Raw genomic sequence first — 25,941 nt, 5'->3', positions numbered from 1 at the left:
AGGCCGCGCCAGGCCCGAGGGGGGAGCCCCGCGCCCGCCATGGCGGGGGGCGGCCCGAGGAGCCGGTGAGCGGCGGCGGCGGCGGCCCCCCCTTGCGCTCCGGTCCATGGTGCTGCCCCCTTGCCCCATGGCGGAGTTCGTGGTGCCGCGGCACAGCGCGGTGATGGAGCGGCTCCGCCGGCGCATCGAGCTCTGCCGGCGGCACCACAGCGCCTGCGAGTCCCGCTACCAGGCCGTGTCGCCGGAGCGCCTGGAGCTGGAGCGCCAGCAGACCTTCGCCCTGCACCAGCGCTGCCTGCAGGCCAAGGCCAAGCGGGCCGGCAAGCACCGGCAGCCGCCGCCCGCGCCGCCGCCGCCCGCGCCGCCGCCGCCCGCCGGCAGCGCCGAGAGGAGCGGCGCCAACGGGCTGGACGCCGAGGCGGCGGGCGGCGAGCCGCACGGCCGCAGCAGCACGCTCATCGCGGTAAGCCGGGGCTGGGGGGCGGCGGGGAGCCGGGGGCGAGCCGCGGGCGGCGGCGGCGGGGGGGTCCGTGCCCGCGCCCTGCCGCTTAGCCGCCCGCGGGGGCTGCTGCGATTTCTGTCCTGTCATCTGTGCGCGCTGGCGGAGTGCGCAAAACCCGCTGCGCTGAGGAGGAAGCGGGGGGAGCTCGCGTGGCGGCCTTGCGGCTGCTCCGGTCGTGCCGAGCTGCTCCCGGTGCAGCCTGCTGGGTTACGGTTCGAGCTAGGGCGCAGAAACTGTCGGGGGAACCGCGGTACTGTGAGCCCGCGGGGAATTTCTGTTTTGTTTATATCTTAGCTCAGGCGGTGGGTGCTCAGTGGGATCACTTTATGTGAGGACATATTTCCTATCCCTGGTGAATTCATTTTTTTTCTTCCTTCTTAAAACATTGTCTCCATGAATTCTGCTGCGCTTTGGAAAGAATTTTAGTCGAGTGGTGTTGGAAGGGCAGCTGCTTATTTGCTGGTCTCTAGTGGGTGTGAACGCTACGGGAATCCCACTCCACCCATTAAAAAACTGGCTTAGCTGAAAATCTTAATGTTTCTCTGGCTTCTCTAGCATTTCTGGTTGTCAGGATATATTCATACAGGTGTGTTTGTATGTTAAGGTAGCTGTTGCTTAACTGACTCCGAGCCCTTTAAATATACTCTGCTGTATTAATGTGTCAGTAATGTAGGTTAGTAGGATAATCTCTTAAAGGTTACCCACTGTCTTTCACAGAAGCAGGTATTTTTGCGTGATAACCTGCCTGAAATTGATATAATGCTGTTTTGTTGTGGTTTTTTTTTTCCTTTCTGGGCTCTAAGTTTTTTTTTTGTGTGTATGGGGCTCTAACCATTAATAATGCATATTTTTGTTATGCACGCACAGAACTCTTTAACATGTCAAATCCTGTTGATTGAACTGCCACCATGCTGATGCTGGCATTAATATGATACGCTTTCAAGTTAACATGTATGTCAAATTGTGTTTTTATTATAGTCTGTATGCTTGAGTTTTTGAGCATGATCAAATTAGAACAGAAGAAGGGAGGTTGTGATTCTCTGCTGTCTTGGACCTCACTTAGCTGCAATTTTAGAATAGTATCACTGTAGAAAATGCTGTACATGACATGGGGCACGCTGTCAGCTTTAAGGTAACTAGCCCTAGACAGGCATGTATGCGGTTTATAATATATTCAACATGAAATGAAAGGGGTGTTTGGCTGAATTGTTTCTCTTCTTGGTAACATATATATAAAAGAATCTAGGATGTACAGACTTTTCTGAAGACTAAAATCCTTATGATACAGTTAGAGCACTCATCCGATAGATAAAGAAAAATCTTGCAGGAAGAGTGTACAGTGATTCTGTAAAACTTTCTATGTAGCTGTTGTTTAGTAGGCTGATCTTGAATGTAAATCTGTGTCAGAACTTGGATGACTCAAACTCATGTTTTGTTATCCAAAGACTTGGTGGGATTTCTGTTTGCTTCTTTTCTGGGCTCTAAGTTTTTTGGGATTTTTTTGGGGGGGGACGGGGACTCTAACTGCTAATAATGTGTATTCTTGTTACACACTCGCAGAGCTCTAACAAGTCAAATCCTGTTATTTAAACTGCCATTGTGCTTCTTCATATTGATTGATTCTCTAAAAGAAAGATGTCTCTGATTCGTTGGTGGCATTTGTTTCAAATTGCTTTGGATGTGGATTTGATTTAATTAGCATCCATTATAATGAGGACTCTCAACAGCAATATGGTTTTGAAATACGGTGTGCATCTGGGGAAGCCCTTCTTGTGCAGGAAGCTGCTGCTAGTGGCCAATTTACACAACAGAAGAGGGCTTTAGTGTGTGAATGACTCTTCCTCGTGTTGGCCTGCTGTTTCCTTCTTAGGATACATGACTGTAAGCTTAATTGCAGCTGCTGATTCATCATCTCATTACTAGGGCATAAAGTTGGTTTATTTAGTAATTCAAGTTTTGGAAAAAAAATATGACACAACAAGAAGAAACCTCTACTGCTAATTTAATTCCTTTAGCATAAAGGGTTCCTCTCCAAGCTAGAAGTTGGTGTTTTACCACTAGCAAATGTGTAACTGTTATCAATACAAAGCACATGCTGTGTAGGGGAAGGACGTGGGTATGGTTTGCAGTGTTCAGTAAACTTTTGGATTACCACTAAAGTTATCTTGCTTTTAAAATATCCTGGACACGTTTCTTTGAAAAGAGTGCTACTAGGCCAACTAAATATGCATTATATCAGCCATACTTTTATAACAGCACTATTGCTGCTGTATGATCAAGAGTTTTCTGTAAAGCTCCATATGAACCTTCTCTATAAACTAATGCTCTATATTGAAAGTAATGAAGCATTTATTTTGGTCTTTCAAAGAGAAAGCAGCTCATATAAATAAGGATATGTGAGGTGCCAAATTATCTAGCATCTGATGGCTTGCAGCAGAGGCCCTGAAGCTGACTTGCAGCAAGTGTACACAGTGCACAGTGTGTACACAGTGCACAGTGTGTACACTCCCAGATGCTCTACTTGGCAGCTTCAGAGGGGCTGGGGGAAAAGGACGAGCACCACCACCACTTTCTTTATAGCGTATTTTATGATTTTTTGCAGGCCCATGTCAAATTTTTCTTCTAGTAGGCTTTTCTCTCTTTTAGGTCCTGCAACTGGATGGATTAGAGTCACAAACAGAAGAGACAGCTTCATCCTGTGTTTTCTTGCTCAATAATGCTAGAATTGGTACAGAAGTACCTCTGGTTGGTGCACCATGTAATCATGTCCTTTGTTTGATGGGAAAAAATGCTTAAGCTTCCTCTTTTAAAAAACAAAACAAAACCAAAGAATTTGAGACCATTATTTAACAGAAAATGGAAAAACCAAAATGTGCTCCATCTTTCTGTTTAAGGTGACATTACTATAACTATGTTCAAAGCAGATGATGATTAGTATTCTGTTTTGTCCCGTGTTCTAATCTTACATTTTTGAGAAACAGAAGTTGGAAAGAGAAAGGACTTGTCATCTATTACATTTTCTCCTCTTTGCCAGATTGTTTTGAGAAAGTTCATTTTAATACTTAGTTTAAATTCTGTACACTAGAAAGGTGGGCTTTCTTCTGTTTCTCTAGATTATAATCTGTAGTCTATGTATCTATATAAGTCAGTAGTCTAATACTGAGCAGAATGTATTTTCTTGAGCCATGAATGAGTTGCGTGTTAAGATCTGGATCTTCGTCCTCGCTGTTTGTTTTGTGATGTGGTCTCTTGGTAGGAGAGCTGCTTGGTGTTTCTTACTATTTTTTTCACCTGTGAACAGTTGTTGTGTAGATGGTTTGCTTTGTCTAGGACTGCCACAAAACCACAAACTATTTCTGGAACAGGCAGAGAAGATCCAGTCAGTGGCCTGCCTTGGGAATGCTTTGTGTTAAATCTGAAGAGCAGTAGTATTTACTTGCGAGTTATAGAAGTCTGTGTAGTGAAAATAGCTAAGTTAACCTTAGCTGAGAAAAGGCATCAGGTAAAAGGTTTAAAAATAAGTTTAAATCTGAGGAAAGTGGAGAAACATATGTCTTGATTTAAAAAGCCCTAAGTAATAAATTTAAGGAAACGCTGCCTGGATTGTAATGACAAGCATTAAAAACATTCTGCTAACGAAACTCAGATTAGTATGTAACAGTTCAGAAGATCTGATTTTTGTGCGAGCTGTGGTACATGGGTGTTAAATTGTAAAATTATGTTTTACCACAAAAATAGCAAATTATTTCCACATTATTTATACATAACTATAGTACAGTTTTAGTCTTGCAACAATTGTTTATTTTTGCTGACAAGTCTGATAGTTTGTTGCCCAACAACTCGGACAGGTTTTTCTTTGTCTCCTTTTAATTCTCTGTGTGGTATTGTTGTATGTTTGAAATATTTCCCTTACTAGATTAGCTAGATATGCAGTGATGTTTCCTAAATTGTAAAGATCTGGGAGTGACTGCTCTGCTGCTGCTTTTTAAGTTCAAGTGAGGTGGAGGATCCGGCATTGCAGCTGAAGGCACAGCTTTCTTTTTTTCTTTTTCTTTTTTTTTGATTCAGCAGAACAATTCCTGTAGCAGAAGCTGCCCCTTGTGACTAATGCAGGCTGGGATATTTATAGACATGCATATCCACAGCCCTCCTTCACTCCAGCAGGCAGTCACCCAAACACAAAAGTCTTCTGGAATTAAAGTAAAAGTCAAAATTAAAATTAGTCCAGCAGTTTGGTTCTGACAGCATACTAGAATGCAGAAACACAGTTGGTAACAAAATGCTTTCTTTGCAAGGAGAGCGTGACTTTGAAAGCTGCACGTAGGTGCTCAGTAAGTGGAGAGTTCTTAGCGTGTCATGTAGTCAAAATATCGTGATTCCTATCCAGTATGCATATATTATGATTCCTGATAGCTGCGTTGTTGTTCCAGCTCAAGAGGTTGTCATCTTTATTCTTGTCCTTGGCTAGGCAGGAGAGGAGAATCTCACTGTGTCTGTACTGTTAGCTGCTCTGCTCTGTGGGAGCTTTTCTCTTCTAGTACGCTAGTGCTTCCACTAGAAACAAACTAGATATATTCTGTTTTAATTTCTCCTTCCAGATATCTAGACTGGAAGGCATAACTGGAACTAGACTTTTATTATTGTATTTGGAGATTAGTACAGCATTCGTTCCTTTGCAAATGGTCAGCATTACATCTCTTGGTGATACTTCATCATAAATCTTTGTAGACATAATTTAATTCTAAGCCTGGAATGGTAAACTTATTTCAAATAAAATGCAAAAAATGCAAAGGTCTACTAAACCCTGTAAGAGTATTTGAACTTCTTTAACACATACTTTAAGAACAAAACAACAATTACAAAGCCTAAAAGATGCAGTATAAAAGACAGGTTTTTAAAAAATAGTTTTGTTTCTGTAATTTTCCTAGGGATTTTTCTGCAAAAATTGAACTTATGTTCAGTTTCTATAATTATTTTCTGCCTTCAATTACCAGTTTCAAAGTACAGCAAATTATTGGATTTCTAGAAAAGTAGTTTGAGTCAACTGTCTTCGATAGTTTAAAATACTATAGTTTGAAAGACTTCATGCTTTCAAGAAAATAACATGAAATAATATTTTATGCCTGTTAAGTTCTAACACAGTGAAATGATGTCGGCTCCAGATGATTTTCTGAAAGTAATTTAAAGCATTGTGTATTTGACATTTGTTTTTTGACTTCTGCAGTAATCTTTTCCTCTTTTTTAAAAAGTGGAACAACTTTGTGCCGCTGTTAGTAGCAATAAGTGAACTCTTGCGATCGAGGTGACCCTTTCCCCTCTTTCTCCAGTGCAGTAAGAACACTGTGCTGGATTCTGAGTTTTGAACTCTGTCAGTTAATTTGCCAATCGAAAAGCTCGAGATCGAGTTTTAAATCTTTTCTATTTCTTGTTCTTTGGCTTCTGTATTAGTTTGTGGCCAGTGTTTATGAAATCTGACAACTTGTCTGTGCAGTAAGACTGCAATATAGATGTATGTCATTGCCTTAAACCCATCAGTTTCAGCACAAAGTTTGACTATAGCTTATCAGAATAATTCCTGCAGTCTGTCCCATGCTGTCCATTTTTAGGAGCCCGATGGAAGCCCTGTCATGTGATGGGGCATGCATCCATCCCTGCATCTTAGTCCTGTGTCCCAGTCGTGTGTAGCATGCATGTGCGTTGAATTATAAGATCGGACACTGCTTGTTTTGGACATTGCTTGTTAGCGAGGGAAAATACCTGCATTTTGTTAATCTGTTCATGTATTGGTCACACCAGGAATCCGCAGTTGTGGCCTGAGCTGAGTTTGTACTTCTGCCAAGTGAATGTATCTGTTAATCAAGTTGTGGAGTGTCTATTTTTGGTCATGTGATCAAAACGTAGCTCTGATTATGTGATAGGGAGGAGATGCTGCATATGGCCCTTGAGTGCCTCTTCGTGAGACTGTCCTGTCTTGGCCTGAAGGACTGAGACCTGTCTACATTCTTTTTTGCATGGCTGCTATACCTATTCAAATACTCAGGATGAATGCTTTTTTACATATCAATATTGGGCAAGATTAAATAGTCTTGCTGCAGAGAATTTGGAGGTTCATCTTTTATTGGGAAGCTGAGTAGGCTGAAAGAACAACACGGGATACAGAAATGCCTTCCCTGTGACAATGGAAAAAATTGCTTCATGTGTTGTAAATAACATTGATCCTACTAAGAAGACTGTGAGCAGCATATCAGATGGCCCCATGCTGACAAAATGATGGTAGACAAAGTTTAAAGCTAAAAGGATTTTCTTAGTCTAGTAGTGAATTGATTTTTTTTCCTATGCCTCTGTTCTTTTTTGAGTTTTGTCAGATGAAAACAGGTTTTTCTTGCTGTGAAAACTCTGTTGGGGCTGCTTGTTGTGTTCATAGTTTGTCATCTGACTTGTATCTCTCAATCTCTATGCTATTTTTTTCACTCAAAATTGGCTTTAGGTAGAGCCAGATGCACAGTGCAAGAACTGTATTTAACAGGTTTATTTTCCTCTTTAGAAATTGAGAGCTGAAATGGTATGGAAGAAGTGGTACCTCTTAAGAGAAGGTTACATTACTTGCAGTACAGTTGTATGAATGTATTAGTTGTGAGAATTTCAGGTTATATCACTTGGAAAGTTAAAAATGAATAAACAGAAGGTATCAGAATGTATTTCTGCTGGCAGATGAGAAGGAAATTCTAGCCTTCAGCACCTGCAGATTTTTGTACTACTGTCTTGGGGGAAGGAAGGAGAATGGACCACTCTATTACCAAGTAACTTGTAGGCATATGTAGGTTAGTTTTATGTTAGTTAGCTGACTATATTGCAGGCAGCGTAACTATAGTGGCGTAAACCTCAGTATAGAGGAATTGCTGCCATATCCAGGTACACTTTTGGCTTTTGTTTTTTTAATGTGAAAAATGAAGTAGCATGCAAGTGCAGTTGGTAAATAGCTTCTAAAATTCAGATGTTAAGTGTACTGTTAAGAACTGGGTTCAATCTTTCTTCATACAGATAAGCAGATTGTTGTCTTATGGGTGTATTGGCTCTCTTGTATAGGTAGGATTTCTTCCAAATGATCTTAGATATGGCTGAAGTAAAGCAAGGTAGGAAGCAGTCAACCCAAATTTTTACCTCACTAGTGAAGTTATGAATGTTTCTTTTCTTTAATTTTCTTCTCTTTTTTTGACAAATATAGTTAGAGGTGAAGGAATGACTTTGTCTAGAGCAACTGATGCTAATCAATTCAGAACGAGATATCTGAGCATTACAATGACCGCTGATGCCCATATAGATTTGAAAGCTCCTAGGATTTGAGAGAGAGACAGCATGATAGTGCGTGATGGATATTAGGGGTCTGCATCTTTATCTAGACTACAATAAGTGCAGCCTATCAGCACGAAGGGGTTAGTCTTAGACTAGTTAGCTGTGTATATTGCAAGTGATGTAGGTGCGGTAGCAAAGACCTTTGCATAAATTAGTTTCTGGAATACTTGTTCAGTATCATAGATGGGTTCTGCAGCCTGTGGTGAACCGTGTGCAAGTGCAGCGGTAATTCTAGCAAAATCCTAGTTGACTTGAGTTGTTTACATGAATTATAATTGCAGCAGCACCTTCAGTGAGGGCATATTCTTCTCACAGTTGAAGCAAATTTCTACAAGAAAACAGAATATGTTCAGTGTACGAAGTAAACTTACTACTTGTATGTCAGTTTTAAAGGAGTGTGTTTTTTTTCCTAATGATTTAGAGTTAAGGAGGATCCTTTTCCAATCTTTGAGGGATTGACTCATCATATGACCTTGGGCAAATTACTCATCCACCTTGAGCTTCAGTTTTCCCAGTTGGAATATTAAGTAAACAATAGGAAACTTGCTGAAAGCCAAATGTTGCGATTGAGTTAAAGCTCCGTCGCTCTTTGTTTCTGTTTTGCCTTTTTATGAAAAAGACAATTTTTCAAATTCTTTCAAGTCAGTATTCGAAAAATTCTCTTTAGTCTGCTACTCTATGCTGCAAATCTAATATTGAGATTAAAGAGTTCCAGCCTCCTTTTCGAATGTACACCTCCTCTTACACTGCTGTGCTGCCATTTCCATGAAGAGTCTAAAAGATCCTACTCTCCTGGAAGCTGCAGTCGATCTCTCAGTTGAAAGTAAGATTTTACCATTGCCTATACAAGCATTAAATGGTGTTTCTTTCTGAGATCAGCTAACAGTAGACTGTTTAAATAAAAATTATCTGTGAAAAAGCCTTCTGTCCCTAAATTGAAGTGTGTTGTTGCACAGGCAAGTGCTGTAAAATTCTGAAAATTTGTACTGGCTCTACGTACTACCTTTTGCTTGAGTGCTGAGATCTTGAGGTTTCCCCTGTTTGTTCTTGAATGAGACAGTTTTCCCCAAGGGTTAGTGGACTGTAATATTAATAAGTAATATTAAATGTAATAAGTAATATTAAAATAAACATGCTTTTCTTGAGGTTTGTTTAATGAGCTGCTTTTCTACCATTTGAGAGAACTGCTGTGCAGCAAACCACAAGGACTGCACAAGCTGTCTGGACAGGTAGCTTTTCATGGAGATTTTCCTCTTGTGTCTGCCTGAGAATTGAAAAGGCATCTCTAACAGGTCAGGGAAGCTCGTGGGAGCTCTGCTTTAAACACATTACTCCATTTGAGCAGCATCTATGCCCTACTGGTTTGTCTCTGTTGGTGTAGCAATCCCAGGAGAAGCAAAGCAAAAAAGCGAAATGTGGGGTTTTTTCTTTTTTTTTTTTTTCAGAAGGCACCTGGGGGAAGGAGAAGTTTATAGACATCTTTGGTGTGTGTATGAATTGTGTTTTCAGATATATTTTGTGTCATTTGAAGGCAGTTTACACTTGAGAGAATGTTGCCAGAAACATGAAGTTGAACAAAGGGTCCCAAACTGTGGTTGTGAAATTGAGATCCTATTGCTGTTCCCTCTAGTTGCTTCTAGGTGGCACTACAAGAAAAAGAATAGGAGAATTCACTAGAAATGAGACAAGCCGACTGGTGCTCTAGTTGTTTTTGTGCATGACTAGCAGCTGGCAAACGTAGGAAGAAAAAAGAGGAATAAACTTATTCTGCTGTGATACAATCGATTGAACTCAATCTTTAGATAAGCATGAAGCACTCACTGACAGACTGATTTTGCTTAGTGCCAAAAATGTGGTTGTGTATGAAATTTACACAGATCTCCTCCAAAAATCATAATCACAATAAAACTGCTGGTTTTCTCAAAGTATTTGGACTTGTGACTCCTTTATAAAGCAGTCCTATGGTGCAGTTAGACTTTGAATTAATTAAACAAAAGAGGTTTTTTTCCTCAGGCAAATTTTGGATCTTAAGTTTTCAATATTTTTGCATTGTGAAGAAGAGAAGATATAATATGTTCTGGTTCGTAGAAATCTCTCAACATTTTTATTGTTTTCAAATTATTTGTCAGCTTTTGTTTTTGTTTGAAGAAAGTGGTCGTGTTTGATCTAGTTACATACCTGAGGTTTATCCTAGCAGAATGTATAAGGATGTCATCTTGTGTGATGATTTGTAAGACAAATTAACTTTTTTTCCAAAAAGTATTCAGAGTTGGAGTACTTTCTGTTAAGAAATAATTATTCTAATGTATGAAGTAACTTCTGTATAACTAAATAACTTCTTTTTTTAGCAGCTCCATGAGACTGTGAAAAGAAAGCTTGATAGTGCTGCTTCCCCTCAGAATGGAGACCAGCAGAATGGCTATGGTGACGTATTTTCTGTGTCAAAGAAACTACGTCGTGATGATGGTCTTGGTGGAGTAAGTGGTTCTTCTAATGGAATACCCCCTGTGTCTCCACTGCATCATCTTGATAAGAAATCTTCCAGTGGCGATACCTTACAACTAAATGGAAAACATTCGATGGGACTAGATGGCATTAGCAAAAAGTGTCTTCCAGATTCCAACCTGCAGATGAATGGAGGTGGTGATGCTGATGACTCTTTTCCTTTGAGTTTGAACAAAGAACTCAAGCAGGAGCCTGTAGATGATCTTCCCTGTATGATTGCTGGAGCAGGGGGTTCTATTTCTCAGAACAACTTGATGCCTGATCTTAATCTTAATGAGCAAGAATGGAAGGAGCTTATTGATGAGCTTAATAGATCAGTGCCTGATGAAGACATGAAGGATCTTTTTAATGAAGACTTTGAAGAGAAAAAGGATGTGGATTCTTCAAATTCAGCTGCACAGACTCCATTGCCACAAGATATTAACATAAAGACTGAGTTTTCCCCAGCAGCCTTTGAACAGGAACAGATGGGATCTCCACAGGTTAGATCCACTTCTTCAGGTTCAGCATTCATTGGTGCTGCTTCTGTACCTGTAAGTGCTGCTTCTCCAGCAGTTGGTAGTTCTCAGGCTATGTTTCAGCCTTCCAGTCAGTCAATGACTGAAAATCCTAACCAGCCCATGATGCAGGCATCAAACCACTCTCAGAATGTCCAGAGGCCTCTCCCTAATGTGTTGTTATCTGGGAAGGGCACAGGAAGTGCCAAAGAAATGTCCTCTGCTCATCAACTTCAGCAGATTGCTGCCAAGCAGAAGAGAGACCAGATGTTACAGAACCAGCAACAAGCTTCACAAGTCCACCAAACTAATCAGATGTCTAGCTGGCAACAGTCTGGGCCTTCTCACAGTCCACTGGCTGTCCCATATACCATGGAAAATCCCACCAGTCCTTCAGTTTACCAGGCAGACTTCAACAATCAGAAGCTCATGATGTCTAATATGGGAAATAAAAGTTCACCAAGAGCTGGAGGCAATTATCATGTGAGTATGCTGGGTCATCAGCAAAACAACTTGAACCAAAACCCTGTGAATAGTCAAGGCTCTATGCTAGACTATGGAAACACCAAGCCTCTTTCACATTACAAAGTGGAATGTGAACAGGGAGTCACAGTACCTGCTCAGAACAAGACTTCCATGTTGGCTTACATACAACAACGCCAGCAGCCACCACTGCCTCATGTGAACGATGACCAAAATGGAATGATCTTGCTGAAACCGAAGTCTGGAAACATTACCTACCGACCTCTCTTGCCACACAGTCAGGTGAATGTTCTGATTTTTGTTACCTTTGTCCAGTAGCGGATTTAAGGTTTTGCAAGAGGATGTTGGATAGGTAAGATTAGAGTACAGATTACTTAGTAATATTTCACAACAGTTGGCACTTTTTTTTTAAGTGAAAATTAGAATATGAGAGAAGAATTGAGAACTGTATTTTCTGCTGAGGTCAGTTTTAATACCTGATTCTAAGTCATGCTGGTAACTTGTGATTACCATCTTAATATACTTTGTGGGCAACGAATTTTGTCACATCTTGTAGAAGTTACTGTTTGCAAAGATAAATAGATACTTTGTAAACTTTGGCTTAAAATAGCTTTTATAAAACTGTGGTGTTAAACATTCTCAAAGAAGCTTTGCTTTCCTTGCCTTCTTTTCAGGCTCTGACTTCTGTCAGAGTTGACTTACTATAAACAGATGTGTCTCAAGCTGTTTTTTTTTTTTTTTTTTTTTTTGAAGAGGGTGAGAGCTCTGTTGCTTTTAGTGGGGGGGATTTTCTTTGGGCCTTTTCAAATTTAAGAATTTGTATTAGTTAAATGGTAGGAATTGGGGAAGCATGAGAAGGGATCCATCTTTAAGAATGAAGTTAGTAGTAATATTTGTGCTGAAGTAATATGCTTCAGGTTTTTTCCTGTAAAGAAGTGTCAATTGTGCTTGTTTGTCTTATGACATGTAAAGGATTTTATGATAATAAATACCAGCGTACAGCTGGTATTACAAGTATCCTGCAGGTGAAATCTATGTAGTGGATGGAGGGGAAGAGAATTGGAAATTTGTAATTTGCGCCTGTTATGCACATACTGGATGACTTTTTGAGGAAAAAAGGTCTTTGTTATAAGAATTAAAACTCTTCTAGCAAAAGATGTTGAAGCTCCTCTAGTTTTGTTGCCTTAAAAGGCAAAACAAAAAAGAAAAACAGTGACAGAAATATCTGGTTAATCTGTGGAAAAGATCACACTGATATAAAAGTGAGACCAATGTATGCTTGGTAAGATGCAGATAAGTTAAATCCCCTTAAAATCTATGGGAAGCAACAATCTTAACATTTTGGTGGAAGATGAAGGGAAAGGGTTGGGATGATTGTGTGTGTCGTATCTCCCCTTTCACCAAGAACCTGGAAGGTGACCTTGCATACACATTGCCATGCTTGCATTGAAGTAACAAAAATATTAATTAACACTTCTGGTGAATTTGTCAAAAGCTTGCATATAGAACAACTTGGACAACACAGCATTAACTATATTTGGCTTGTGATCTCTGATGAAACAGCAAGGAGTAAAAACCAACAGCCCAGCACATTAGCTAAATTCTAGTTTTGAAAGTGATATTTAACATAATTAGAGTTGAGGCTGAACTGTGCTTAAAAATGACAAAAATCGCCAGTCAAATTTCAAATGGATTTGCTGGTACAAAGAGGACAGTATCAAGTCTTAATTACTTCATGTCATTTTTACTTAGTGGTAATTGATTTTTTTCCCCCAATTTCTATTCTTCAAAAAAACCAGACACTTATAAAGAAAAGTAATAAAACTCGGTTAATTCTGCAGTAGTATTTCTGTGGAAGGTAGTAGTGATTGCATTGCTGGAAAAGATGCATTAGACTCTTCATTTTGGTCAGTGACAAGTCGTCTTCCCTTTAAGCTGAAAATATTAAGTACTGTATTACTAATGAAAGCAACTTCAAGAGGAGAGGCATAAACACTTTCTGAATTAAATTGTGTCAAAAAAGATAGGATTTAAATGTTTAGCATAAAGATAATTTAAAACAGTGTTTGAAATTCTGCTGCTGAAATTAGCTGAATTTGGTGGATCTGAAGAGCTGTTTGTAACTGGCAGTATTCCTCCTGCTGATTAGAAGCATACAAAAGCTATATGCATCTGTCTGAGTTGGAATTTGGGAAGTATGGTAAGTGAGATTGAAGTTAACACCTCTTTTCCTAAATGTTGGAGAGCTTATGACATTAACTTCAAGCTCTCACTTTTATGTCTGGCAATTGATAAATGTGGCTTTGGCTGTCTTTGATTACCTGAATTGAAAGTGTCATTCTTTGTATTCTGCAGGATCAAACCCCTTCTCCTAATGTTCCTCGTGTTCCTGTTTCTGTCCCGGGCCCTGGCGTTGGTGCCCAGCCTCCCACAGTGTCCATGGCAGGTAACCACAGCAGCGCGCCGTATCTCAGCAATCAGCAGCAAGCAGTAGTGATGAAGCAACACCAAATGCTGATGGACCAGCAGAAGCAAAGGGAGCAGCAACAAAAGCACTTGCTCATAGAGCAACAGAAGCAGCAATTTCTAATGGGGCAGAGACAGCAGCATCTTCTAGCTGAGCAGGTAAGAGGAGACAGTCTTTTGCCTTTGCACTGTTTTGCTTTGGCAGACTGAAGCAGTGCTTGAAATCTTGCAGAATAGTTATCACCTTGCAAAATGGGGTGTAAACTACAAGGCATTTTGGTGTCATAAAAGTAATTGCTGTTTTATATGCTTATATAGAGTATCTCAAATACATTTAACTGCCGAGACTTGGTTTTTCTGCTATTGCAAGACTCAGTTGTGAATGAAGAGTATAAAACAGGTGGAATTTACTTGTATGGAAATGCAAGACAATAACTACAGGGAGAGGAGGTATCATTATCAATGAGGATGTGATCCTTTATGAAGGAAAACAGGTAAATGAAATCGGAGCAAAACAAAAGACAAGGTTGGGATACTGTTGATGTGTTTCCAGAGCTCTGAAAATGGAAGCAGTAAGTATAGATGGACTCAGTACACTGAATATGCCTTCTGCTTTCTTCTGTGTATGTGCCACAGAATTATGTTTCAAATTTTGAAATGTCTTTCATTTTTGATGGGGGGGGGGGAGTTGATTAACCAACTGATCAACTCTGCTACCCTTTAGATTGTGCAGAAAGGTGCTTCTCTGTCTCTTAGATTCACACAAGGAGACTGCTTCCATCTAAGCTTTAAACCTTTTGCAAGTCTTTCAGTTGGAAATCAGCCCAGAGGGCCTTAATCCCATTATCTGTGCTTTTGTATATCCTTTAAAAAAAAAAAAAAAAAAAGAGGAAAAACACAAGCCTGTTCCAGAAACTGTATGCATGAAAAAATTATCCATGCCTAGTATGGAGGAAATGTGAAATTAATTTTCAAAGACATGCAAGACCCAGGAAGAACCTGCTATTCACATCTTGTGGGGGGGAGGTGTAATGATCTGTATTGCTGAAAAGTGTTATTTTTGAGAATAATGAAGAAAAGAGCCAATAATTTAGAGAAAAGCCAATGAACTGCATAAATGCCCAAGAATAAAAAAGGCACATTGAAATGCTTTGGAGTCCTTCAAATAATAACATTTGGAAATATGTCATTTCCTTAGTTTAAAGCACTGTTAGAAGCTGAAAAATTTAAACATATTCAGTTTTTAAAGTTGAGAGTTGTCCAGGTAGATAGGATTTTCACTATAATAGTAGTATGGAAAATGAGCTGGAGAGAGAAGGTCGGATAATGATTGTTGAAAAATGTTAGGGTTTACTGAGGCAACAGTCCATCAGAAACTTTAAGAAAGGAGGAGGAAATGACACTCTCCTCCAAACTGAAAATATATGTACGAGATCTTGAATGAGGAGTGTCTGCAATATTGTAGGCTGTAGTTATGTAAAGTCCTGGCCAATCTCTCTTTTGACCGTGTGTGATACCTTCGCTAGAGCTAAGGCTAGCTTGAGCACTGTTGCTAATTTGGAGCCAGAAAAAAAAACCTCAATTCTTGACCCATTGTAAAACATGAGATTATCGCTGGTCATACATGTATGTTAGTTAAAAATGCTTACTACAGACTGAGCTGAAGGAATATTGTGGTGGAAAAAATATTGCGCACTGTGAATATGTTCTCAGTCTGTGCAAGACAAAGAATGCCCAAGTCATCACTGAGCTCAGAGTTACTGTATGATTTCTGTATGATCTATTAATTCATTGTAAATCCAGCACTTTAAGTAAATCATTCAGTTCTTTACTTTCTATGTTAATATCAAATGATAAAAATCAGTAGTATTTATACTTTCCCAAAATGTGGACAAACAGGTGCCCTTTGAAAGAAGGTGGGGCGAGGAAAGACGACATGTTGGCATCCTGTTTGCCGTTGTGTGGCACTGATAAATGGGTGACTTGCAATGTCTAGCTGGGCTGTGACTCAGTTTTCTTAGCTAAGTAATGGACTTAGTTTGATACTGATATCAAACCTCTTAATATCAGAGCTCTTAACAGAAGGATGTGTATTAACAGGGTGATAAATAACATCTCTTAAACAATGTTGATTTTTCTTTTCCTTCCTATTTCCTGTCTCTTAGGCAGAAATACACTATGTGTTGCTATAGTGAATATCAGTATTAAACATTATTTCTGTCCTAGTTACAATGACTGCGATTAACTTGTATCTTTGTACAGTGATGCTGAGACTTTGAACCCAAATGAAGGAGCAGCTTTGCTTTGGAGCTCCTTGCTGGTCAGACTTGGATACTGCATTTGTGACATTCCTTGGTCTTGCACTGCCCAGTCACCCTGGATCGTGTTCGCGTTCTAATTTGAAATTTAATTTTTCATATGCCTACGATAGTGGAAGTAGTTTTACGAAAAGGCTTCTGAAGCAATTGGTCTCTTTTGCAAGAGAACTGTAGTTTCTAGCAACTTCTGTGCCATTCCCTGCCACTCTAAAGCTTTCTTTGCGTTTGCTGTTTGGCAGCCTTTTTTGCTGAGCCAGATAGCACGAGTTCATGCTTTCTGTGGATCTGTGGCATCTCTGCCTGGCTTCTGTGGCCAGCCTCGTTCAGGTTTGACTGGTCCTGCAGGCGGCAAGTCTTTTCTGTGAGGGAGCCTGTGCTCTTCATTCCTCTGCATGCCTCAACAACTTCTTGGTTGCAGATGTATTTAAAAGCATGGTAGAGACATGTATCTGCCTGTTTGCTACATTGTGCTAGCCTTTTTAAAGGCTTCTTGCTTGCTCCTTTGCCCCAGTATTCTTGGAAGAGAATTTCTGCCCTTCTATGCCCTGGGCAGCCTTTTAGGCAAGTAGGCCTAAAACCATGGTTGAGCATGGTATCACTTCTTAGTTTTCCCAAAACTTAGTCTGACTGAATCTCATCTCTGGAATAAAAGCCAGAAATGTTGCCTCTTAGGTGTTTCATATTGTAAAAGCAACTTTTTGGCTGCTTAATGGTGCACTAAGAGATCTCGATAGCGTAGTCTCGTGCACTCTTTTGCACATGTGCACTCTCTCCCTTTCTTCCTCTAAAGGCTTAAAATTTCCTTTTGCCCCAGAAGTATTTCTTATAGAAGGTCTACTTGTTTTGTTTTCCTGATTTATTATAACTTAGATACAAATTGGATACTTTGAAGAGACTAAATTATTTTGAATCATTATTAGACTTTGTTTCTGTTGAATTAGTGAGCTGTTAACAAAATGATTCTGAATGGTGATTATGAATCTGCATAGCTTCTGTTATAAACTGTTGTGCAATTACCTGTAATCTAGGAAAACCTGTGGTGTATAAAAATTTGGCTTTGTATTTTCTTTTTTTGAAAACAAAGACTAGAAAATATTTATATCTTCATTTTTTACTTTCCTTTGTAACACTGGTAATTTTGACTTGTATTTTTACTTTAGATATCTTTTTAAAATTAAATTTTGAGGGCAAGGAGCAAAAAGTATGTGATTTTTATTTTTATTTTTTTAATACACACTCACTTTTGCTCTCTTGCTTTGTTCCATTTAGTATCTTTAGAGGATTTCTGAAAATATCTGTTGAATGTATTACTGTTTGAAAGGCTAACATCGCTGATTTCAGTGTTTTGAAGGGATCAGATATGCATTGCAATAGCTTCTGTAATGCATATTGCTGTCCTCTTGTCTCAGAGTTCCTAGTTTTGTCCTTAATCAGACTAAATTGATTATTTGAACCTTCAGAAAAAACAAACTTTTTTTTTTAGTGCTGCTGAAAACCCTGTAATTACCAGCTCCTCGTGAAAATATGCAGATCTCTTGATCCTTATCTAAGAGTAGTAGCCCTTGAGAAAAACTTCACTTGTTTTCTTTTGTATTGAACCTCTCCTAGGAGAAACAGCGGCACCAGCAAGAGCAACAACTGCAGAGGCACCTGACTCGACCACCTCCTCAGTATCAGGATCAGTCACAGAATCCTTACCAGCAACAGGTTGGACAGTTCACAGGTAAACAGATATGGCAATTGAATTAGTGGCTAAAAAAAAAGAAAAAAAAAAAAAAAGAAAAAAGAAATAAGGACTGAAAGCAAGGTGTCTTCAAAATTCCTTGTAATTATTTAATGCATCATCTTCCTGTGTTATTCTGCCTTAATGTTTGGAGCTATACTGTGATTCAGTTGAAAATGATAAACTTTCTTTGTCCCTGGTATCTCGTTCAGGTCAACTTACGCTGCTGATTCTTTAATATAGCTTTGGTAAAATTCTTAAGCACCTTTGTTTTTCTAAAGATCTTTTTATATCCCCCTTTCCCTTTACAGACTGTAAATTCTCCTTAACTTTCTTGCATTAGTGTGATGTTAGGATTCATTTTTTCTGAAACCTAACATTGCTTCTGCTTGTATTTATTGCAGACAATCATTAACAAAAAATACATGATTTATTATGTCCTTCACCTACCAGGATGAATTTCAAACTCTTAATGTTTTTAGCCCTGCTATCTTTAGAGGGGGATTCAAGCTCTAATTCTCTTCATTACATATTGGTATCCTGTGTGGGTTTTTTGTAGTACACTAAATACAGAGCAAATTTCTTCTAACACTGATAAATAAAAGATGGTGTTACCATTAAACTAAAATAGCATTATGAATGTGGAAGAACTAGAGAGCAATTAAAAACCAAAACACTCATCTCTTTAGCTAACAAATCCTTACCTAACAGGGTACTCAGAAGCTACTTCTATCTTTTTCTGAATAAACCAAAAGTACAGAAAACGTGCTTATTCCCATCCTTCTATAGCCTTGCTCTTATATTCCACCAGGAATTAACACTGAAGGGGAAAGATGCAGGTAGAAAGATAACCTCTTTCTTGCGTGTTCATGACTATGCGGTGCCTAGTAGAGCTGTAATTGAATTTTGTTACTTAACTGAGAAAACTTGATACTAATAAAAAAAGGGATTGTGTGTTAACTGTGATAAGTAGCATTCTAAAAGATTCCACCAAAAATTTGTTTTTGTCAGCTTTTTCACAGAAATACAGAGGTAGATCTGTTGTAATACATGTTGCCATAATGAATATCAATATATTAAAATTTTTCTGGTCGTAATGACTAAACTACTCTTTGCATCTCAGATCCTGGTATGTATACTTCCTCTTCACTGTACTGTTCCAGTAAGACTACTTTTTCTTTTCTGTAACACTGCTTTTACTGTATGCTTTAACTGATTTAAATCAGTGAAGAGCTAATGTTTTTAAGTTCTCTTAAAATACAGAGATTTTGCATCTGGAAGGAAAGTACTAGTGTAGGTAAGCTTCCCTTAGTTGACTCTAGTTGACTTACTTCACAGACATTTCTGTATTTTATTTTAGTTTTCCTCCCTCTCCCTTATTGGTTTCTTTCAATATGGAGAGCTCTCTTCTACAAGAGCAACATTTTTACTCAGAGTTGACAAGGGCAAAGGTCTATTTATTTATTTATTTATTTTGGTTTGCACAGTATTATTTTTGCAAATCATACTGTGTGATTATCAGTCTTTGCATATTAACATAGTGAATGTTTAACCATGGAAATCCCAAAGATATTTGACAAAATATTGCTGAAAGTTATATAAACCAGAAGAACTCTCTGAAATTATGAAAGAGTAGGACTGGAAATACCACAGTGGAACAGTATGAGATACGTTGTCAGTTATTCTGTACATACACAGTGTATTTGCAGTATGGTGTTCTTAGGAGCCTAGGATATTGTGCATGCACTTTGGAGTATGTGTGTATGCTTCTGTTCACAAAGAAATATTGGGGTCCTTGTTTTAAGCCTTTTTTTTTCAGAATAATGCTGAACTCCCAGAAGTGACATCCTAATTTTTTAGGATGTTGTCATATATGTGTTGGAGATTAATTTGGAGGTGCTAACTGGGGCAGCAGTTGACACTTTCTCTTCAATTGAAGTACTGCTGTCTATCAGTTCCATAAAATGGTTTATATAGTGTAGCTGCATCTCCTTTCTGGAGTATAAGGTCAACAGGCCTAGACTGACTCTGGTTGGACTGAGCTAGTTAATAAACAAAATACTTCTCTGTGTTTCAGGGTCATCTTCAGCCATGCCTGGGGTAAGTAATTTAGGACAGTCCAACTCAAGTAGTCCACGGATGTTTCCTCAGACCCAGAACATGATCCAGATGGGACCTGGACACAGTTCTGTTCCTCCACTCCAGTCAGGCTCCAGTCAGCAGGATCGAGGTGTGACTCAGTATAACAGTATGCAAAACATGCAGCGTGGGGGATTGTACAATTTGGCATCTGGTATGACGCAGATGGTTCCACAGCATGCAGCTCAAAGTGCCAATGGACAGCCACCAATGCAGAGACAAGGCAGCTTGGGCCAGGGCGCTGCTGTTTCTGCTGGATATGGGCAAAATACCTTAGCAAACTCAAGTATTTCTCAGCAGCACAATAAAGGTGCACTGAATCCGACTTTATCTAAGCCACAGATGGCAAGAGTATCAGCTGCTATGGGGGCTCAAAATCCATCTTGGCAACACCAAGGTATCCCTAATATTAACAGCCAGACGCAAGGAAACAGTAGCTTAGGACCATTTACTGCCAGCTCCTCTTTCCACATGCAACAAACTCATTTAAAGATGGCGAACCAACAGTTTGCTCAAGGAATGCCTCAGGTAAGCCTAAGCACCAGCAGACCGATGACCTCTATGAATGCTGCTGTCTCTGGGCAGATGTTGTCGTCATCTTTAGGCGCACAACAGCGGACAAACCCACCTACGCAGCAGCAGGTACCCTCACAGCAAGTCTTGCCTGGCATGAACCAGACTGTTTCAGATCTGACTGCTTTCAACCAGAATCCAAATCAGCAACTGCCCAATAGAGGTAATCTGCACTGTAGCCAAGGGTACCCTGTGAGGACAACCAGCCAAGAGCTGCCTTTTGCCTACAGCAACCAGTCGGGCAATAATGGACTTCAGAACTTAACTGGTGACACGGATCTGATAGACTCTTTGCTGAAAAACAGGACTTCAGAGGAGTGGATGAATGATTTGGATGAGTTGTTAGGAACACATTAAAACGGGGCTGGGGGACTACTTTTTTTTATTATTTCATGGAATATAAATGACACTTGGACCAAAAAACCTGTGGCGTTGAGGAGACTTGCAGGCATTAGAGGTAAATGGTTTGGAAAGGGACTGGAGCTGCTTCTCAATGAATGCTGATGTATGGTAATGGTGTACCCAAGCAGGTCTGCAGGAATAGTGTGTTTTATCTTGATGTCTCTAGGTTGTCGCACATCTGAACAGGTCAAACAGAATTGTGCGTGTCCTGGCCAGCCTTTCAGAAATCTCACTTGCAGTGTTCTGAAAATACATTTTTTTTTATTATTTAAAAATAAAATTCCACAGAAATAGTTCAGAAAGAAAGCAAATAGTTGCACAAACTGTGGTTAGGGCTTAGTCTCCTGCAGCTATTACTTGTGATCGCTGTTGTTCATAGCTTAACATGCTATTACAGTAGTTCCATCAAACTTCTGACTTTTTATTTGAGAAGAGGGCATATTGCAAGATGTTTTCAGTTTTTTTCATCGCTGAAGTGTGTACCTGTTCTCTCAAAAAGCAAGTGATATTTCACAGTAAATCTTTCTAGATGCTGGCGATAGATGAAAGAAAGTATTAAAACCTGGCCAGTTAGCCTAGGTAGTCGTCTTAATAGATTGTAGTTTTTTAAGCTGCAGTTTGCACTCTGTTTTAGAGGGGCACAGTTTTTGGCTTATACCTTGCTGTGTTTAAAGGGGGAATTTCTTATGGGAGAACTTTTAAACTATAGTAGGTTTAACATGAATTGTAAAGCCATTTACTTTGCACCTGTTTCTTCATAACTTATTTCCAAAGGTAGTTGTATTTAAATGAAGGCTTTGCTTCATGACAGTTCATCTTGTTTTTTTGTCATAAAATGTAAAACTAACTTTTGAGATCAATTCATTCCCAAAAGTTACCAGTGACATCATGAGCACAAGACTTTGTCACTTCAGGATCAAATGAGGAAAAAAGAATTTTGGCTGAGAGGTGAAAAGTCCTTATCAGCAGTAGTAGCACAGGCAGCCTGGGAGTACTTGTCAGGATTGCTCCAATATGGAAGTTTCCCCCCTTTAAATACCTTTTTTTTAATACTAGGTTATGAGTTTGATAATCTTTCTATTGACAGGTGGGTTTACTTCTTTAATATCCCTTGAAGCAGATGCTGGTCCTTCAGCTCAGCCCAAGGAGACCCTCTCATTCACATGTTGGGGTCAGTCCCAGAAAGGACAAAAACACAGTGGGAACAGTCAGTGTTCCAGAGTATCTACCAAAAAAAAAATCCCCTATCCACCAACAAACCACCTTGCCTTAACATTTGTTTTAAAATGAAAATAAAATTGAAAGCTTTTGTTTTAAATGCACGAATACCTCTTCCCTTTCTAAATCCACTTTTTTTTGGAAAACTCTTTTCAATTTTCTAACCAAACCTAGCATTGTGATTTAAAAGCAATTTCCTTCCAACACAGACCGGCTTCTTCAGGAGTTCTCTGCTGCAGAGAAATGAGAGTTTTTTTTTTTCCTGAATGGGAGAGGAGAAGTGAAGGATGATAACATTGAATTTGAAGAAGGAAAATATTTTACTGTATCTGCAGCTTCTTTATCAGACAATTTGCACTTTTAAAAACTGCTTTTTAACACTAATATTTTAACCCTTTCCGGATATGCATGGAACATGGTTTGTCCTGCACACTGACCTAGTGTGAATTAGTTATGCTCTGTTAAACAGATTTGATACTGTATCATGTTGAACTGTTGGTGAAAAATGTACATTGATCAGTGGATCCCACCGTTGAATAGTGGATAAAACTTCACTGAAGCAGACTTAATCCCTTGTAGAGCTTTTGGAAGGATAACATAGTTCGTATTTGGATGGGAAAATGAAAGTGTTAGTGACATTGGTTGTTGACACTCTTCTGATATTTTCTAGAATAAGTAGTTGATATGCAAATAATGATGCTAATTTTTCTTTTACTGTCAATCTAAGAAAAGAGCTAGTGAGTTTGGTTGACTATTAAGTTGAACCAAAAACTGGTCCAAGGTAAGTGTCATTAGAAGAGTATAGATAAACTAGCAATGGCAGGGGAAGGAGTATGTGCTGTATTTTTATTTTTAATGGTTAACTTTGCACCAGTGTGCCTTCCCTTCCTTTTGGAGGTGCTTGGGACCTCATAATTTCAAGTGGCATCCTGTAGTGTCACTTTTTTTCCTCCCCCTTACAAACACTTCAGAGAAATAACAGGGTAGGAGGACTCGAATTTTTCTTTCTTCCCTGTTTAGGTTGTGGCGAAATCTGCTACATTCTCCGGTAGATTTTTCCCACAGAGAATATTTGAGTAAGTCCAAACACAGTCCATCTAGTTGTGATTTCATAATTGGAGGGAAAGAACATCTGCTCTTTGCATTATGACTACCAAAAAGGCAATCCAGCTAAATGTGCAGGAAAATGCAGATGTACTCTTTCCTCCACTGTTTCTGGAAGTTAAGGTGGATATTGCCCTGCTTGACCAGAGGGTTTGTTCAGGAAGATATCTAGATTTGATGACGGGGCCTTGTCTGTAGTGGCCATGGTACTGTTGAACTAAATTTAAGTGTGATTGTAGGCAAACTGGCTTGTAATGCCCATTGGTCTTTGTATGTGATCGGGATCCTAACAGCATTTAACCTGGTAGAAAAAAAAAACAACCCTTCTGTTTTTGGTCCCTGTCCACATAATATGATCAAATTATTAGAAATATGGTATCACTAACAATGTTGAAACAGTTCAATGGAAATGAAAATATGGTTTGGATGTACATTGGTGTGTGGATAGGGCTGGGCTTTGCCTTTATGCCCTCTCACATGTAACTGTCTGTACATGCATTTGGGCTTTCCATATGCTGCAGCTTCAGAGCAATAAATGTAGCTCTCCTGAACTTTACCTAGCCAGCCGCCCATGGCTTTATTTATAAACTGCGGTTTTGGTTGGGTAGGAAAGGTGAGTGTCACTGTGCAACATCCACTGCCTTCCAAAAACCACAATTCAATTGAAAAGGGTGCTCAAAATTTTGTTATACACATTTCCTTTGTGTAAATAAATGTTTACAATTTTATATTAAAGATTTGAATAAGAGTTAGATCTTCTGACTGTATATTTTTTACTTTTTATAGATTTTAAAACTATAATTCTTTATATATGTGTTTGGGGGGGTATATGGTAAGTTTTATGCTTGTAAATGGAGAACAGTTGAATTTGCTAACCTTTATGATTTTTTTTGTCATTGAAATGTATAAAGAGTCCATTAATCCCCTTATTCTTTTACTACAATTACTGGTGCACACCAAAAAAATCCTTCACTTCTGTTTTATCATTATAAAATAAATATTTTGCTAGTGTATTAAACATATGGTGTGACTTTATACATTTGTGTAAACTGAGCAAAGAGTTCTGCATTGTTGTTCCTAGTGAGATGGTTTCCTTCATCCTAATATTGAATTATAGTTAGCCAGTTACTCAAATCTTTCTGCCATGTCTTACCAATTTTTATGATTTCAGAAAGTCTGTTTAAACAGGCTAGTACTAGATTAAAAGATAAGCTTTAAAAAGCTTTAATTCAAAAACAAGACTAAAGTTTAAGCCATACCTACTGTTTCTTGACTATTGTCTCTTTTAATGAAATTAAAGCTGTTAAGCTCGGAAATATGTCTGCAGAGGATACTGTCATTAAGCATTATTTTACTCTCATTTCTAAATTTAAAAGTGAAAAAGATATTTCTCAGAACTTGCATGTGCAAAATCATAGATTAAGTAGTTCCAAAAATATGCTCAAATTCCCTCAAAATAACAGGCCTCGAAGCTATTTATCGGTCAATTTATTGGAGACTTGCAAAAAGACGAAGATAATGTAGTTTGAAGTATGCAGATTGCACAAAAAAAGGACAAATGAGATGTACTGCAAGCATAGGTTAATAAGAGCCAAAATATATGGCAGCAAGTTACGAAGATTTTGGATTGAAGTTGGCACATAAAGGTCACTAAGTCACTATATGCAGTTGATGAGTTGAAGCAGCTGTGAAAAAAATATTCCAAAATACTGTTCAGACTTTGTCAGATTGTTGAGCCTCTGTTAAGATAGAGCTTGTGTGTGTTGCTTAGAATAGAAGTAAAGCAAAAATCTTTGGCTCCAGCATTGTCCGAAGGACTCTAGCTTTCACTTCTGCAAGTTTGGATGTCAACATGTTCTTGTTATCAAAGTCATCAATTTATTACTTGATAAATTACTCCAATGAATTGAACATTTCAAAGTAGTTGTCTTAACAGTGAATCACATCACTTGGCACAGACCTAACAATTATTTTTTTTTATGTAGCATTTCCTGTTTGTCAAGTGTGACTTTTAACTGATTGTATCTAGCCTTCTGAAGTTCTAAACTAACATCTCTCTCCAACCACAGATTTAGCAGTAGTGATAAAGAAGAATTTGCAAAATGAGGCTGATGTGCTTCTTGCCAAAGTTGTATTCATCTTGCATGTTAGAGCCCCTTCAGCCATCCTTCTGCGTAGTAAGAGTTGTGATCAACTGCGAACACTCAAAGGTCATTCCTCAAAGGCCCCAGCTGAAGTGTGTTGTTGGCTATTGTGTCTAAAGCCCCAGCTTAGATATTGCACATTTTTTCCACAAAGTGCACCCTGAATTGTTTGAGTGTATTTTCTTCTCCTTTACAAATTTTGAGTTGTGTTTGGAAGGAGGAAGGGGAATGCAACTTCAAAAGCTTAGAAAAAATCAAATGCAATAGTAAGTTATAATACCAGGGTGGCCACTTGTAGCCTATGGGAACTGTTGTTACTTTAACTTTTGCTTTATTTGTGCCATTAAAGGTATTAAATTCTACTTAATATTGAGTAAAATGGAAACTTCCAAAATGTAATCACATTAAAGTGCATTTGTACATGCATGTTTTTCCAAAGATTTTAAGGAGTCAGTGGCAGCTTGTGATCATCTTCTGCTCTGAAACTAATCCCCCCTCTTTTTTTTTTTCTTCC

At 38.9% G+C, this 25,941-nt stretch overlaps 1 protein-coding gene across 2 annotated transcripts; it reads left to right on the top strand.

Moving 5' to 3' along the window:
* Nucleotides 1–54: 54 nt before the first annotated feature.
* Nucleotides 55–24,301, top strand: MAML1 (mastermind like transcriptional coactivator 1). 2 transcript variants are annotated; one of them, XM_062587180.1, is made up of 5 exons: nt 55–463; nt 10,207–11,622; nt 13,696–13,965; nt 17,733–17,847; nt 19,925–24,301. In XM_062587180.1, the coding sequence occupies exons 1-5, from the start codon at nt 107–109 to the stop codon at nt 20,914–20,916; spliced, it is 3,150 nt and encodes a 1,049-aa protein (XP_062443164.1). In that variant the 5' UTR covers nt 55–106; the 3' UTR covers nt 20,917–24,301. The 2 variants fall into 2 exon arrangements, with proteins under 2 accessions (XP_062443164.1, XP_062443163.1); XM_062587179.1 differs by having other exon boundaries at nt 10,204–11,622.
* Nucleotides 24,302–25,941: the final 1,640 nt, after the last annotated feature.

The sequence above is a fragment of the Rhea pennata genome, chromosome 14 (assembly GCF_028389875.1).
Source record: "Rhea pennata isolate bPtePen1 chromosome 14, bPtePen1.pri, whole genome shotgun sequence".
Taxonomy (NCBI): Eukaryota; Metazoa; Chordata; class Aves; order Rheiformes; family Rheidae; genus Rhea; species Rhea pennata.
Note: the sequence above shows the minus strand (reverse complement) of the source record. Positions and strands in the feature narration are given on the sequence as shown.